The following is a 12,230-nucleotide window of genomic DNA, read 5'->3' as shown; positions in this document are numbered from 1 at the left end:
CAGCCTCGCTCTGGACGCCCAAGCACGTCAACAACTGATGAAAACGTTCAAGCAGTGACGAAAATTGTTTTGGAAAATCGTCGAATCACTATCAGAGAAGTTGCTGAAGATGTCGGTATATCGCTTGGCTCGTGCCATGAAATTTTTTCAAACGTTTTGGGTATGAGTCGTGTGTCAGCGAAGTTTGTTCCGAAATTGCTGAATTTTGAGCAAAAGAACCGTCGCATGAGCATCGCTCAAGAGCTGTTGAATGACGTCAACGACGACCCAGATTTACTCAAAAGGGTCATAACTGGTGACGAATCATGGGTATATGGTTATGATATCGAAACCAAAGCCCAATCGTCCCAATGGAAGAGCCCAGACGAGCCAAGACCGAAAAAAGCAAAAAATCGCCGAGCTCGCAAAACAACTTGTAACTTTACGCCTCTCACAACCAAACAAAAGAGGATGTTCCATTGAAACTTGGTACAGATGTTAGGGAAGAGTGTACCAATATAACAAAACAAAAAAAACGATAATCGAAAATATGTTGCCCGCGAAATTTGAAAAGTCACCTTACTTTTTGAACACACCTCGTATTAATGAACACGTGTCTTCCGTATAATTCAATCAGTGGATTTCTTATCTCTAAGGCGGCTGTGGCGATCTCAGCTTGTTTTGAAATTAATTTCGCGCAACTATACATATTTATGTATGTATTATTTTATACTATATGTATAATGATGTCTACATTGCTGATTCATACTCTAGAAACCCAATAGCGGAGGAATACTTTGGGCAATAGTGATCTTCCAATTTTACTTTTGTATGCCTTACACATAATGTGTGACTACAAAATGGGGTAGGTACCGGACTACACATTTTCTCAGTTTTCCGGTTGATAAACTTTTGTTACAAAAATTTAAAAATTATGCCCATGAATCACCCTTTCCAACCTTTTGATATATTTCACTCTAAATTACTGAAAAGGTATAAACTTTACTATTACCCCTATTCAAATCTAGATTTCTGATCAAAAAGCACACCTTCAAATCGACTTCAGTTCCCACCCAGCCATTTCATCAAAAATAAAAATAAAATTGTTTTTCGTTTTCCTGTTCGTGTGCTTGGTTTTCGTGCACTTCCAGGTTTAAATCCAGGGTCATTAACCAGAATTTATTCATTTCCAAGGCAATCAAATCGAAAACAGCATCCAAATCGTCAGCCAGAAACAGAACCGAGTCCATCAGGGACGCAGCCCACCCACTCGATGCTACTCATAAAACAAAGGTGTCGTAGTAGTCGACATCGTGCCCGGAAACAAAGGAGATCTCCTCCAGAATGTTGATCAACTTCAGAGTTGCCTGTCTCGGTTGGATTCTAGGCAGTTGGAGTAACTCCTTGGAGGCAACCAGATCGGCAGGAGTAATCCGGTTACCGTTGACATCGCACTGACTCTCATGGCTGGCCATTAGTCCGGGTGAAAAGCTGAGGACATGGACACCGTAGCGATACTCTTCGGCGGCCATAGCTCGGAAATACATATCCCTGGCCCGCTTGCAGGAGCACAGTAATCCCGCATGGACCAAGGGACGAACCATTAGGGACGAAGTCACATTCACCGCCAGTTTCTCCACCTTCTCCAGATACTTCGATTGCAGCCACATTTGATTGAGGGCCACCGGAGCATAGAGTTGTTGCTGGACATACGCCTCCCAATCCTCGGTGCTCTGAGGTTCCAAGAGCACATGAGTAGCGGCCTGTCCTTCGTTGTGAAGGATTATAGATCTCTCAAAACGTTGATTGTCCTTCGAATCTTTGAAATGATCCTTCAAAGTCTGCTCCATAAGCTGCACGCCATTCGAGTGAGTTTTGTCCAACTTTCCAGTCTTTATCTTAACATTCTCCGTTTTCAGCTCGCTTTTAAGATGATTCTCCAGTTCGTGTAGCTGCTCCTGATCGTCATCCAGAATCAGAGCCAAGGAACCAGTGGCCAGGCGACGACAAAACTCCGCGGCCAGGGATTGACCCAAAGGATTTGAGCTGCCGCTCAGCACCAAAAAGGTGCGTTTATTTAAATCCATTCTTTTTGCTGCCATCACTTTTGTTTTAAGGATTTTAAGGATCCGGTTTTTTTGGATTAGAAACCACAAAAAAAAAAATATAACTGAAGAGCTCTCCACTTGCGATCACTTGAAGGCGTACGACTGTACTGTTGCCGAATTTTGAGCGGGCTTAGCCAGCTGGACTCTGATTTTCAGCAGCACTGATAAGCTATAGATTTCGATTGGCCAAGTATATGTATATACTTGGCTGGGCAACTTAGGTTCCGATTCCCTATATAGAAGCGTTCTGAGCTTGTGGGGATGTCAGCCGGGGGCTTTTATACAACTCATCCAGCTGATAAGCCAGGGTTCAGGCGTCTGGTCTTGTTGCCGAGCCATTAACCATTTGTAATGGCTGGGATTTTGGCACCGTAAACCAGACCCATGTCGGTTAATCTCTGGAATGGACCGGAGTGGAGCCATAATACGGGGGGTAAGCTTGGTAAATAAATAGTTTGAGTAGCTTTAAGCATAATTTAATATGTATTATAGATGAATTTTTTATATTATTTCCACTTTCTAGGAAATACTTTAATATAATTATTCAAATTTTGTAATTTTAAGCTCTTCTTTTTAAACTATTACTGGGCAATGTTTTTATATTTCGTAAGAATTATATTCTGTGAAACTTTCCAAGCCCCTTTTGGGTTTGCCACTGTTGCCCATGAGCCCAGAAGCTGATCGATAGTCATCTTGGGGTTCTCAAAAGTTCCTTTGATATCGCCCGTTGGTCAAGGTTGATTTTTCAAAGCAAGAGATTTGTAAACAGATCTATCAGTTGGCAACTATATGTATATATATATAAATATATTAAAACACAGACAATAAATTTCCATCTATAAAATCTCTACTAGTAAATCCAGAATTTAGTGTATATATTTTCCAAATCACACAGCAGGTTATCGCCCTGAGTAGTCGTTGAACTTGCCATAGACAAATGAAATTTACAATTACATAATATGGCCTATGGATTTATTGGCTAAACCATTGATTAGTGCTAACACGTGTGTTTTCGGTGAAATGTCGTTTTATAAACATCAGTTAAATCTCATTACTCCAGAAGATACCGTCAAAGACGTGTTTATTTTGATGTGTCATATGGGTTTTCATTTTTTGCCGGGGAATGTGCTTTTGATTATTTTGATATGCTGGCATTTTGGGTGTTATCGATCTGGAAGGAAGTGCTGAACGATCTGTTCTTTCCCCCCCTAAAATTTGTTGTTTTCAAAAAATAAGAAAATAAATTTGCACAAATAACAGATCACGAATTAGGTTAATGGCCCTATTTGATTTCTGTGAAGTCTGCTCCCGATTCCCGGGTCGTTGTTTAAGATGACGCTGACCCATTTAGAAATCGGGAACAGAACGCAATTCTAATCGCAGTTCAAATTCCCCAAATCGAATTTTCAGGAACTAAGAAAGAATTATCAGCACAATAGATGTGTATTTCTCATATCGCTATATAGAATCAAATTGGTATTGAATATATATAATCCCAATATCATTATTTCACAGAAATCTGCCTATTTCTTAATAGCTTTGTTTTCTTACATTATGATAACATCTCGTCTTGAATGACTAGAATTTCAGCGAGTTCAAGAAGTTCACATTATTCTAGTACTATACTTAGTACCATCTTCATTGTTAGCTATTCTTATTATATCATCCAAAGTTCGTGGAATTCACCATTGGGAAAATAGCATCACATCTGTCTGCTTGTGTTGATTTTACGGGTATTATCAATACCAAGTGGGGCTTTCAAACCGAAGCACGTAGCTGTACAGCTTTAGTGGGCGGTTGGACATCAAATGGAAAATGCTTTTCAAGACACACAGGCTATAACTTGAACCTGACCCTGCTCTAACCCATTCAAGGTCATTCGGCGAGAAAGTGAACCCAAGATCCCAGAGAAGATTTCATTTAACTGGAATAAAGAGCAATGATTTCCATTCATCATGGCCAAAAATCGAGAGCTGCAAACAGCTGCAAAAAACTAATGCATGACCGCACAGCTTTCGGGTTTTATCACCGGTTATATAAGCCGTGTGGACCGCTCCCACAAGTCAGTCCAAACTTTTGACGAGCCAAGAACAGAGTGAGCCCACAAAAATCCGATAAGAATATTAACCAAAATGCTAGCCTGCAAGCTTATTCTCTCGCTGGTGATGGCAATGCATTGCATTCAAGTGGTAAGAAAAATAAAAACTAATATATATATATTAGAGAAGTACTAGAAAAAGTGCATGTGATTAAGTGAAAGTGGCAAGAGATTCCTAATAAGAGTCTAAGGAAGCTTCTCAAGAAGTTAATCAACACTGTTTAGTGTAGTGCCTGCTCAGGACTAGCTTCTGAATGAATTAAGTTGAAATTTTTCTAAGTACTCCCCTCTTGATCTTCCAGCTAATGGCTGCCTGTGTGTGCTCCGAGAAGGGTACGGACTACTGCTCAAGCTGTCAGGGATCCACAGTGATCCGTCCCAAGCCCAGATACTACGAACCCAGTGATGTGAATCTCTCGCCCATTGGAGACAACTGCTGGTGTAGCAAACAGCTGATCGAACCGGCCCAATTGCCCAAGACCTGTGGAAAAGTACGTGAGCTGTTCCAGTATATGAACGCCTTTAATAACCTCTTGGGTCGTCGGATGCTCGAGGGTGCCATCGAAGCCAAGACGTTGGCGGCACAACGTCTGGCCGAACGGCTGCAGCGTCTTGAGCGGATCGATTGCTTTAAGAGGGGACCATCGGGCCATCGCTATCATCAACTATAACAGCATCCATGACTAAACCTCATAACCAGTGATGCCTTCCCAGCAGACAACTAACTAACTTTTCATCTAATAAGAATAGTACAATCTTTAGTTGAGGTTTGATTTCTATGGATCCCATCATATAGAACTAGATAAATCTGATTAAGAATCTTATATTTCATAACATTAGGGTATTATAAGAAGTAACTTAAGTTTCCACAGTGGCAATCAGCACCCAGTAGCAAGTGGCATTCATCCATCGTCATCCCCCCCTTCAGCTGCATTAACAATTTCCGCATCGGTCGTCATTATCACCGCCCCAACTTTGCGTCACCGCATCAGTCCAGAACATCGTCATCTATATGTAGTACTCCACCTCATATATCGCCGCGTACGTGCTCCTAAAACCAAGAGCAGCTATGCAGAGCGATAGAACCCATTTAGATACCCTCCAACGATATCCAAACCCCGAAACTGAACTCTCGATTTGATCAATCCAAACAGACCACGCCGTGCAAGCCCACCTGTTCGTGCCAGCAGGTCACCTCCGACAGCAGCTATGCATCCAGTTCCAGCTCGGGATCCGTCTACGGAAAGTGAGTTAAGAACAACCCCTATAGGGAATGCTATCTAACCAATCCTAATCCTTTCCAGCATTGATTATGCCGCTGAAAAGACAAAGGACAACAGTCCGGCAGCGGATCCCATCAGTGTCAGTCTGGCTGCCCAAGCCGGAAAGGCCATTAATGTACCAGAGGCCAAGTTGGCCTACGGATTCGCTCAAAAACCCATCGATGGTGAGACAAAAGTGGTCTTCTCCAATGTGCCCGAGGAGAATCTCTTCAAGCTGAAGAGTGAGGTGATCACACTGAAGAAGCGGAACTATGCGGCCAAGCAGGAAGAGGAGGAGGAGTACGCCGAGGAGGAACAGGAGCAGGAACAGTCCTCCGACGATGAGGAGGCGCCGCAGCTCACCTACAAGCAGCTGGGCTATATCACCGAACAGTATAAGAACCCCAAGTTCAAGAAGATTAGCAGCTCTTCTAGATCTAGTTATGCCTACAAGGACTCCAAGGATTATTCCAGCGAGGGCTATGGCAAAGTGGCTGGCAAAGTGTCCGTAGACTGTGGCTTCAAGCCAGGCAGGATTACCTCATACCGAAAGGCCAAACGAGAGGAGTCCGAAGATGGCTACTATTAATCTAATACCGATCTTTCTGCTTTGTAAATATGTATATATGCTGGGGAGTTAATGGATGTCTGTCTAAGTTAGGTTTAAAAATATATATATAAATTTATATAAAGTTATTGTTATTTTTATGAAATTGGGAGAAATTGAAAAGTATTTTGATAACTTTCTAAGAAGCCAAAGAAAATTTACTTCTTTATAAAAGTTATTTATTTACTTATTTGTTAATCATAGTAACTATGTAAACAGAGAACTAAGAGAACTAAGGCACGCTTTTAGTTTATTATGCTGACAATAAAGTTAGATGCTAAAAGGTAATTTATCCAAAAAGTACAATATTATATTCATAATATTAATTAACTCTTACAGGTTTTAGAAATGTATTACAGCTTCTTTAAGTCTTTAAATGTTCCCACGACTCTTGTTTGATTTATTTATTAATAAATTACATAACCACAGTTGAGCTTATCTATGAAGAACTATGACTTTTCATATTTTATAATAATATAAAAAGTTATAGAAACATATTTTGAATAAGTTTAATAACAGAACTGTGTTCCTAATACAAATTCAAAACTAGCTAATGAATTATCTAACTTGATAGAGATTTCTGAAAGTTGCTATTGAGTTTCATTCAAAAACAAAAAATATTTGTATTTATTATAGTTATAATTACAGTTATTAACTTCTAGTTTTCATTACCGAACTTCCACTGTAGACAATTCCCAGTTTGGCGTTTAGATCTCGAACTCTTCGAGACACACACTCGACACTGAAGAAAGCGGCGAACGTCGGGAACATGACTTTTAACAGAAAACATGACCCGCGCGAACTATTTGAAAAGGTCAGCGAAAACAAAAACAAACAGAGTGATCAGCCGGCGTCTCTGGGAGAAGAAGACCTTGCCCAAAGTCAAGTGCATTGGGGGCATCCAAGCTGGGCGAGATGATATAAAGAATGCATCGAAGTATTCTTCGGCTAGTAGCCAGCAAGGCAGAGAACCGAGAAGATCTAACCGTGATGCTACACTCAACAGCTATGATTGGCCTATTTTTGGGCCTGGTACTAGTAACACTGGTCCATACCGCTCCCGTGGAGGTTGTCTATACGGGCGAGAGCTGTGCCTGCCCCACCCAGTTGGGTTATCAACTGAATGTGCCCAATCCAGCCAAGCCCAAGAAGTATGTAGGTGGCGAGTATGGCTATCGAGTGGAGAAACCCGTTCAGGCCAAGGCCAAAATTAGCTACAGTTTTGACTTCACAGTGGAGCAGCCCAGGACACCGGCTCCACCCAAGAACAATCCATCTAATCTGTATGCCAAGGTGGACAGGATCACCGTTAACAAGTCTGGTAAGTGGGACAATCTAGGAACCAACTTCAACTCCCTCTCTTGAGCGGATAGCTTCTTGGCGCCTTAAAATCCTTTGACATTACTATTTTATAAATTTATGATTGTTCTAGATTGCCAGGCCAAGGATAAGACAACCTGCGGCTGCTCGAGTTGCTCCGGTCAAAAACCCAGGTACGTAGCTCCATCGGTCAGGTCACCGAATGCCATTCGTCGACGCAGGGATCTCCGACCACCTGGTTCCCTGCTCCGCCGGCGGCTCATGCGCCAACAGCAGCTCCAGGAGCGTCCTCCACGCTTTGTTAAACTCTACCACAAGGATTTGACTCCTGCCCAGCAGAAGCAGCAGATCAAACTCTTTGGCTTGATCCCCGTGGAGTCCCCACAGCCAGTTGCTGCCGCACCAAAAACGAAGCGAAAGACCAAGAAAGCCCAACCAAGTTGGTTGGGTTTAAAGCGTCGTTTGAAAAAGCGTGATATCAAGGGGGAGTACGATCTTCTCGAGCAAGAACGTTCCCAAATAGATCTGACTGCTCCAGAGATCATTCAATTCATGCCGGAAACCCTTAATCCAGATTTTAAACCCGGCCAATGCCACATGGGTTGCGGAGCCGTTACAGCAGATGCACCGCCACCAGAAGAGCCACTCCCCAAAGTGGAGCAAGTGCCTCAAACGATGCAATCTGAGCAAGCAGAGCCACCAGAACAACAGAACTCAATTCCGTCCAAGAGAGCCGCCTATGGTTACTATCCCCTGCAGATTCCCTCACCACTAAGTCGTCAAGAGGACTACAAATTCGTGGATGACTCACAGTTGAGGAGCCTCTTGTCCACCACTTCTGTGCCAGATCCCCAGGAGTACAGCTCCACGCCACTACAATTTGCTGGAGACTTGGAATCGGTCACACGAAGATCCTATGGACCACCACTTTTAGGTCTCGGTGGTGGCTACCCAGTGGAACACGTTTCCGACTCTCAACTGGATAGCATTATCTCTGGGATCGTTTACAATCATCCGGTCTACGATCATTACTCCACAGAGGGCAGTCTAGTGGATCCGGAACCCGTACAAAAACAGCAAACCACAGATTTCCTCAAGAAACTCATCGATGGCCGCCTGGGCGGTTGGGGTTTTGATCAGAACTCTGAACCGGAACATAGTCTGCGGGAGGATTACTCCAGACAACCGGCCAAAACCTATGGCTACAATAGTCACACCCAGAATGGCTACAGTGTGGACACGTACAGTGCGCCACCCATAACGGATTATCTGAGGGCCTGGTTCTAGATCCCCTAAGTCCTAATTCCCTTATAAAACCTAGCTTTAGTACTCAAAAGAAAAAAAAAAAACAAACTTAAACCAAAAAAACAGAATATAATAAATTGAAAAAATATTGTGGCGTTTCTTTTTGTCTCTTATTGACCCACCGTCTTCGTCTTTCTTCTCTTTGCAGCTACGGCGAAGACGAGGGCTACGGCTACTGAAGAGAAAGAGGTCTTCCATGTTATAACCAACCAAAGCCAAAACCAAAACCCAACCCAACCCATCGATCTGCTGAGCTCGGCTTAAAATCCAGCCCAAAGTAGGCCAGTGGAGCACTCTGCTTTTGGGTCTCCATTCGCTTGTGTATATATGTACTATATATATAGTTTTATTAACGATTCCAACCTCCGATTTTTGTCAACGTTTTCCGCTTTTGTCTGCAATTCAAGAAGTTGCCCCATTTAACAGGTTAATAAAGTGTTTGCTTGATTCAAAATGCTCAATTCGATGATTTCTTTTGGTAATATGATGTAGTTTTAGCTTGTTTAAGACTCTATGATACCCCTAAAAGTATGCTTTCTATTTTAGCTAGCTTTTGGATAATAAATTATGATTAGAAAATAGGAGAAAGTTAGAAACGTATATTTAAGATTTGATTACATTTAGCAGAGATAACTTTCAGTTTGTTTATTCCTTTTCTTAGACAACTTGTATCCTTCCTGATGTATTCAAAAAACTATTCAAAACCTATTTGTTTTTGTCATTTTAATATTAATCATAATATAAACCTTTGAGTTGCTTAAGCTGATTTCTAGCTATCAAAATTGGCTCCTAGCAATATTCATTTTATGTAAACTTATACCATATTCCTAACCAAACTTCAATTCAATCACACACAAAGTAAAACCAGTGAATGGTAAATAATTACTAAAAATCCACACGCATTCTCACTTGCTATTCATGACGTGATTTCGAAATACAAAAACTGAATATGAAAAACATGCGTTTTTACAACGTAAATTAAGATACATTGAAGTCAATATAGCTTATATAAATGCTATTAAAGTATCTGTCTTAATAATACAAAATCAAAACAGAGAAAGACGTACAACTTGTATACCCGTGACTTTAATCACGATCTGTCAATGGCTAAATATCTTTTTTGTTCTATATAAACAATTTGTTGATCATTCACCGACAAAATTCTTGCGATTGCATACAAAATCGTATTCAAAAGCCAAAAAGATACTCGTAGACTTAAAGCTACAAAAAACTCACTAAACTTCGTGACCACAAAAGCAAAACATTTTATTCTCAAGACTCTTGCGAAGTTAATAAATCATAAATAATAAATATTTAAAGCTGAGCTTTATAAAAAATACTTCCTTTAGTTAATGAAGTGAATTGTGAAGATCAAGAAGTGAAGATTCAAAAAGGTAATTACTTTTTCTTGTTAAGAAGTTTAAGACTTTCAGGCCTGGTATTGTAAAATTGTACAGACTGACTTTAAGAAGCATCACATATTTCTCCTTTAAAGTTATCAATAAAAATGTAAATAAATTTATTGATTGTAAAACAAGTAACTTAAGCATTCTTCTCATAATCTTCCAGAATCTTCTGTCTTTCGAATATGACACGCGACCTTGTATATTTTCACATGTCAAAAATGTCTTACAGCATCCACATTAATGGCACATACCTACACCCTATACAATAACAACCTGAAGAATCTAGTCTAGTTATTTCGAACCCATTGAGTAGAGAGCTAAAGAATTCAAATGACCCTGGCTCAATTCTTTAACTCTACTGTTTTTTCTTCTTCTCTGACGCATCAAGATCGCTAAAGATTCGTGGATGAGACATCTAGTGAATATGGCATATCTGGTTATAGATCACGTCCCGGCACGTCTTTTTCTTTATTGGCCAAACTTAGCTTCTTTTTGGAGGTATTTAAATGGAATCCATGGGACCGGGTGCCCTCAGTCGAAATGGCAGCCGACGGCAGTTGGCCCATACTGCTTCTGTTGCTCTCAACTCAGGCCATTATTCACGCAGAGGTGGGTCCAAACAAACGACCTAGCAAATATATATATATTATACTAATTAGATTTACTATTTGTTTAGAATTTGAGTGAATCGACACCTGGTACTGAAGAGGATTACAATGCTAGCACCAGTCCGGGTCCACCGATAGAAGAGACCACCAATCGCTTGGATGGCCGTGTGGAACCAATGCAGAAGGGCGGTGGTGGTCAAGAGCAATATGATGTGATCGATGTCATGGCCTCCACGGGCACGGGAGTGGGTAAGCCCAAGAGTGGCCAAACCACTAGGATCTACACCACCGGCGAAGTGGATGAAAACTTTTGGCTAAAACATCTGGGCGATGACTTCAGACATGCCATCCATCTGCAGGTGGGCGGCGTCAATGAAGAGTACAATCGCTTGATCAATCAGACCCAGAATGGAGTCCATGAGGAGGTGCATCACGAGTATCTACCGGGCGCTGAGAGACCTGGAAGTGATGGTGCTCCTGGACCTGGACCTGTTCCTTCTCCTCCACGTCAGCCCCGTCCAGCCTATCGCCAGAGCTTCGACAATCGAGCCAAAAACATGAAGCAGCAGTATCTCATCCAACAGCAGATCCAGCAGCCACATCCTTCCCAGCAACGTTATAATTATGCCCAACAACATGCACAACAATATGTACCACAGCCACACACACACCAATACCCACAACAACAACACCAACAAACACCACACAGAAACACCTACCCAAAACCCCAGAACAACTACAAACCTCAGAGTTATATCATCAACTCTAGCGAGGATCAGCTGCACGCCGCCCAATCGCATCCCTCGCCTGTACGTTCCGCTGGAGAGGGTCGTCCGAATCCCCACGAGGAGGAGGTGGACTCCTTTGGCGGCCAACTCAACTTCAAGTCGCCCTTCAACGACTACGGCAGTCGACCCACACGAGATCTCACCTATCTTCTCTATAAACGAGGTCTCTGAAGGCAGACTCCATCCTCACCGAAAGCAAAAGACTTGTGGCGCCGAGTCCATTGAGTTCTATAAATGGGGCTGAGCCACACCGACTCATAACACAACACAACACAACACAACACAACACACACTCCACACACAACACAAGCCACACAGACACTGACACCATAGGAATTAATTCGAAAAATAAAACGAAAAATATATAAAAAGCGGTTGTGTTTGGATTTAAATAAGATAAAAACTTTTGTTCTCAAAAAAACATTTTCAGTGACTTATGAATCGTATGTTATTGTACAAGTTTTAAAGATTTAAACGTTAATACTAAGATTTCTAATAAAGTTTACGAAGCTAATATTTACTCATTCTGAAAAGCTCTTAAAAGATTTCAGCGTTCTTTTAAATTGTTTTTTATATTTCTGATTAGTTAATATTTAGTTAATATAACTTCAAGCGAGACGAAAATATCCACCATTAAAATGTAGGCTAACATGTTAAAATAAGTAAACAAATAAATCACTTACTAAAAGACATGCTAACCAAAGTTTTTAATAAAATAAGTATGACAGAAAATCTTTAATGGTAAATAG

General features: G+C 41.3%; 4 protein-coding genes across 5 annotated transcripts; 3 read left to right on the top strand and 1 right to left on the bottom strand.

Moving 5' to 3' along the window:
- Positions 1 to 1,085: 1,085 nt before the first annotated feature.
- LOC121530326 (sepiapterin reductase) lies at positions 1,086 to 2,343 on the bottom strand. Its single transcript, XM_041819253.1, has one exon. It carries the CDS (start codon positions 2,079 to 2,081, stop codon positions 1,260 to 1,262), a length of 822 nt encoding a protein of 273 aa, XP_041675187.1. The 5' UTR covers positions 2,082 to 2,343; the 3' UTR covers positions 1,086 to 1,259.
- Positions 2,344 to 4,167: 1,824 nt separating this feature from the next.
- LOC121530324 lies at positions 4,168 to 6,342 on the top strand. The gene is made up of 4 exons (XM_041819251.1): positions 4,168 to 4,276; positions 4,488 to 4,676; positions 5,340 to 5,431; positions 5,490 to 6,342. Exons 1-4 carry the CDS (start codon positions 4,220 to 4,222, stop codon positions 6,034 to 6,036), a joined length of 885 nt encoding a protein of 294 aa, XP_041675185.1. The 5' UTR covers positions 4,168 to 4,219; the 3' UTR covers positions 6,037 to 6,342.
- A 676-nt stretch (positions 6,343 to 7,018) lies between these two features.
- On the top strand, positions 7,019 to 9,133 carry LOC121530321. 2 transcript variants are annotated; one of them, XM_041819248.1, is made up of 3 exons: positions 7,019 to 7,375; positions 7,487 to 7,547; positions 8,828 to 9,133. In XM_041819248.1, exons 1-3 carry the CDS (start codon positions 7,045 to 7,047, stop codon positions 8,856 to 8,858), a joined length of 423 nt encoding a protein of 140 aa, XP_041675182.1. In that variant the 5' UTR covers positions 7,019 to 7,044; the 3' UTR covers positions 8,859 to 9,133. The 2 variants fall into 2 exon arrangements, with proteins under 2 accessions (XP_041675182.1, XP_041675181.1); XM_041819247.1 differs by lacking the exon at positions 8,828 to 9,133 and having other exon boundaries at positions 7,487 to 8,767.
- A 1,473-nt stretch (positions 9,134 to 10,606) lies between these two features.
- Positions 10,607 to 11,731, top strand: LOC121530323. The gene is made up of 2 exons (XM_041819250.1): positions 10,607 to 10,694; positions 10,762 to 11,731. The coding sequence occupies exons 1-2, from the start codon at positions 10,626 to 10,628 to the stop codon at positions 11,650 to 11,652; spliced, it is 960 nt and encodes a 319-aa protein (XP_041675184.1). The 5' UTR covers positions 10,607 to 10,625; the 3' UTR covers positions 11,653 to 11,731.
- The last annotated feature ends 499 nt before the right edge of the window (positions 11,732 to 12,230 follow it).

The sequence above is a fragment of the Drosophila eugracilis genome, unplaced genomic scaffold (genome assembly GCF_018153835.1).
Source record: "Drosophila eugracilis isolate 14026-0451.02 unplaced genomic scaffold, ASM1815383v1 contig_498, whole genome shotgun sequence".
Taxonomy (NCBI): domain Eukaryota; kingdom Metazoa; phylum Arthropoda; class Insecta; order Diptera; family Drosophilidae; genus Drosophila; species Drosophila eugracilis.
This window is presented reverse-complemented; position numbering and strand designations above follow the sequence as displayed.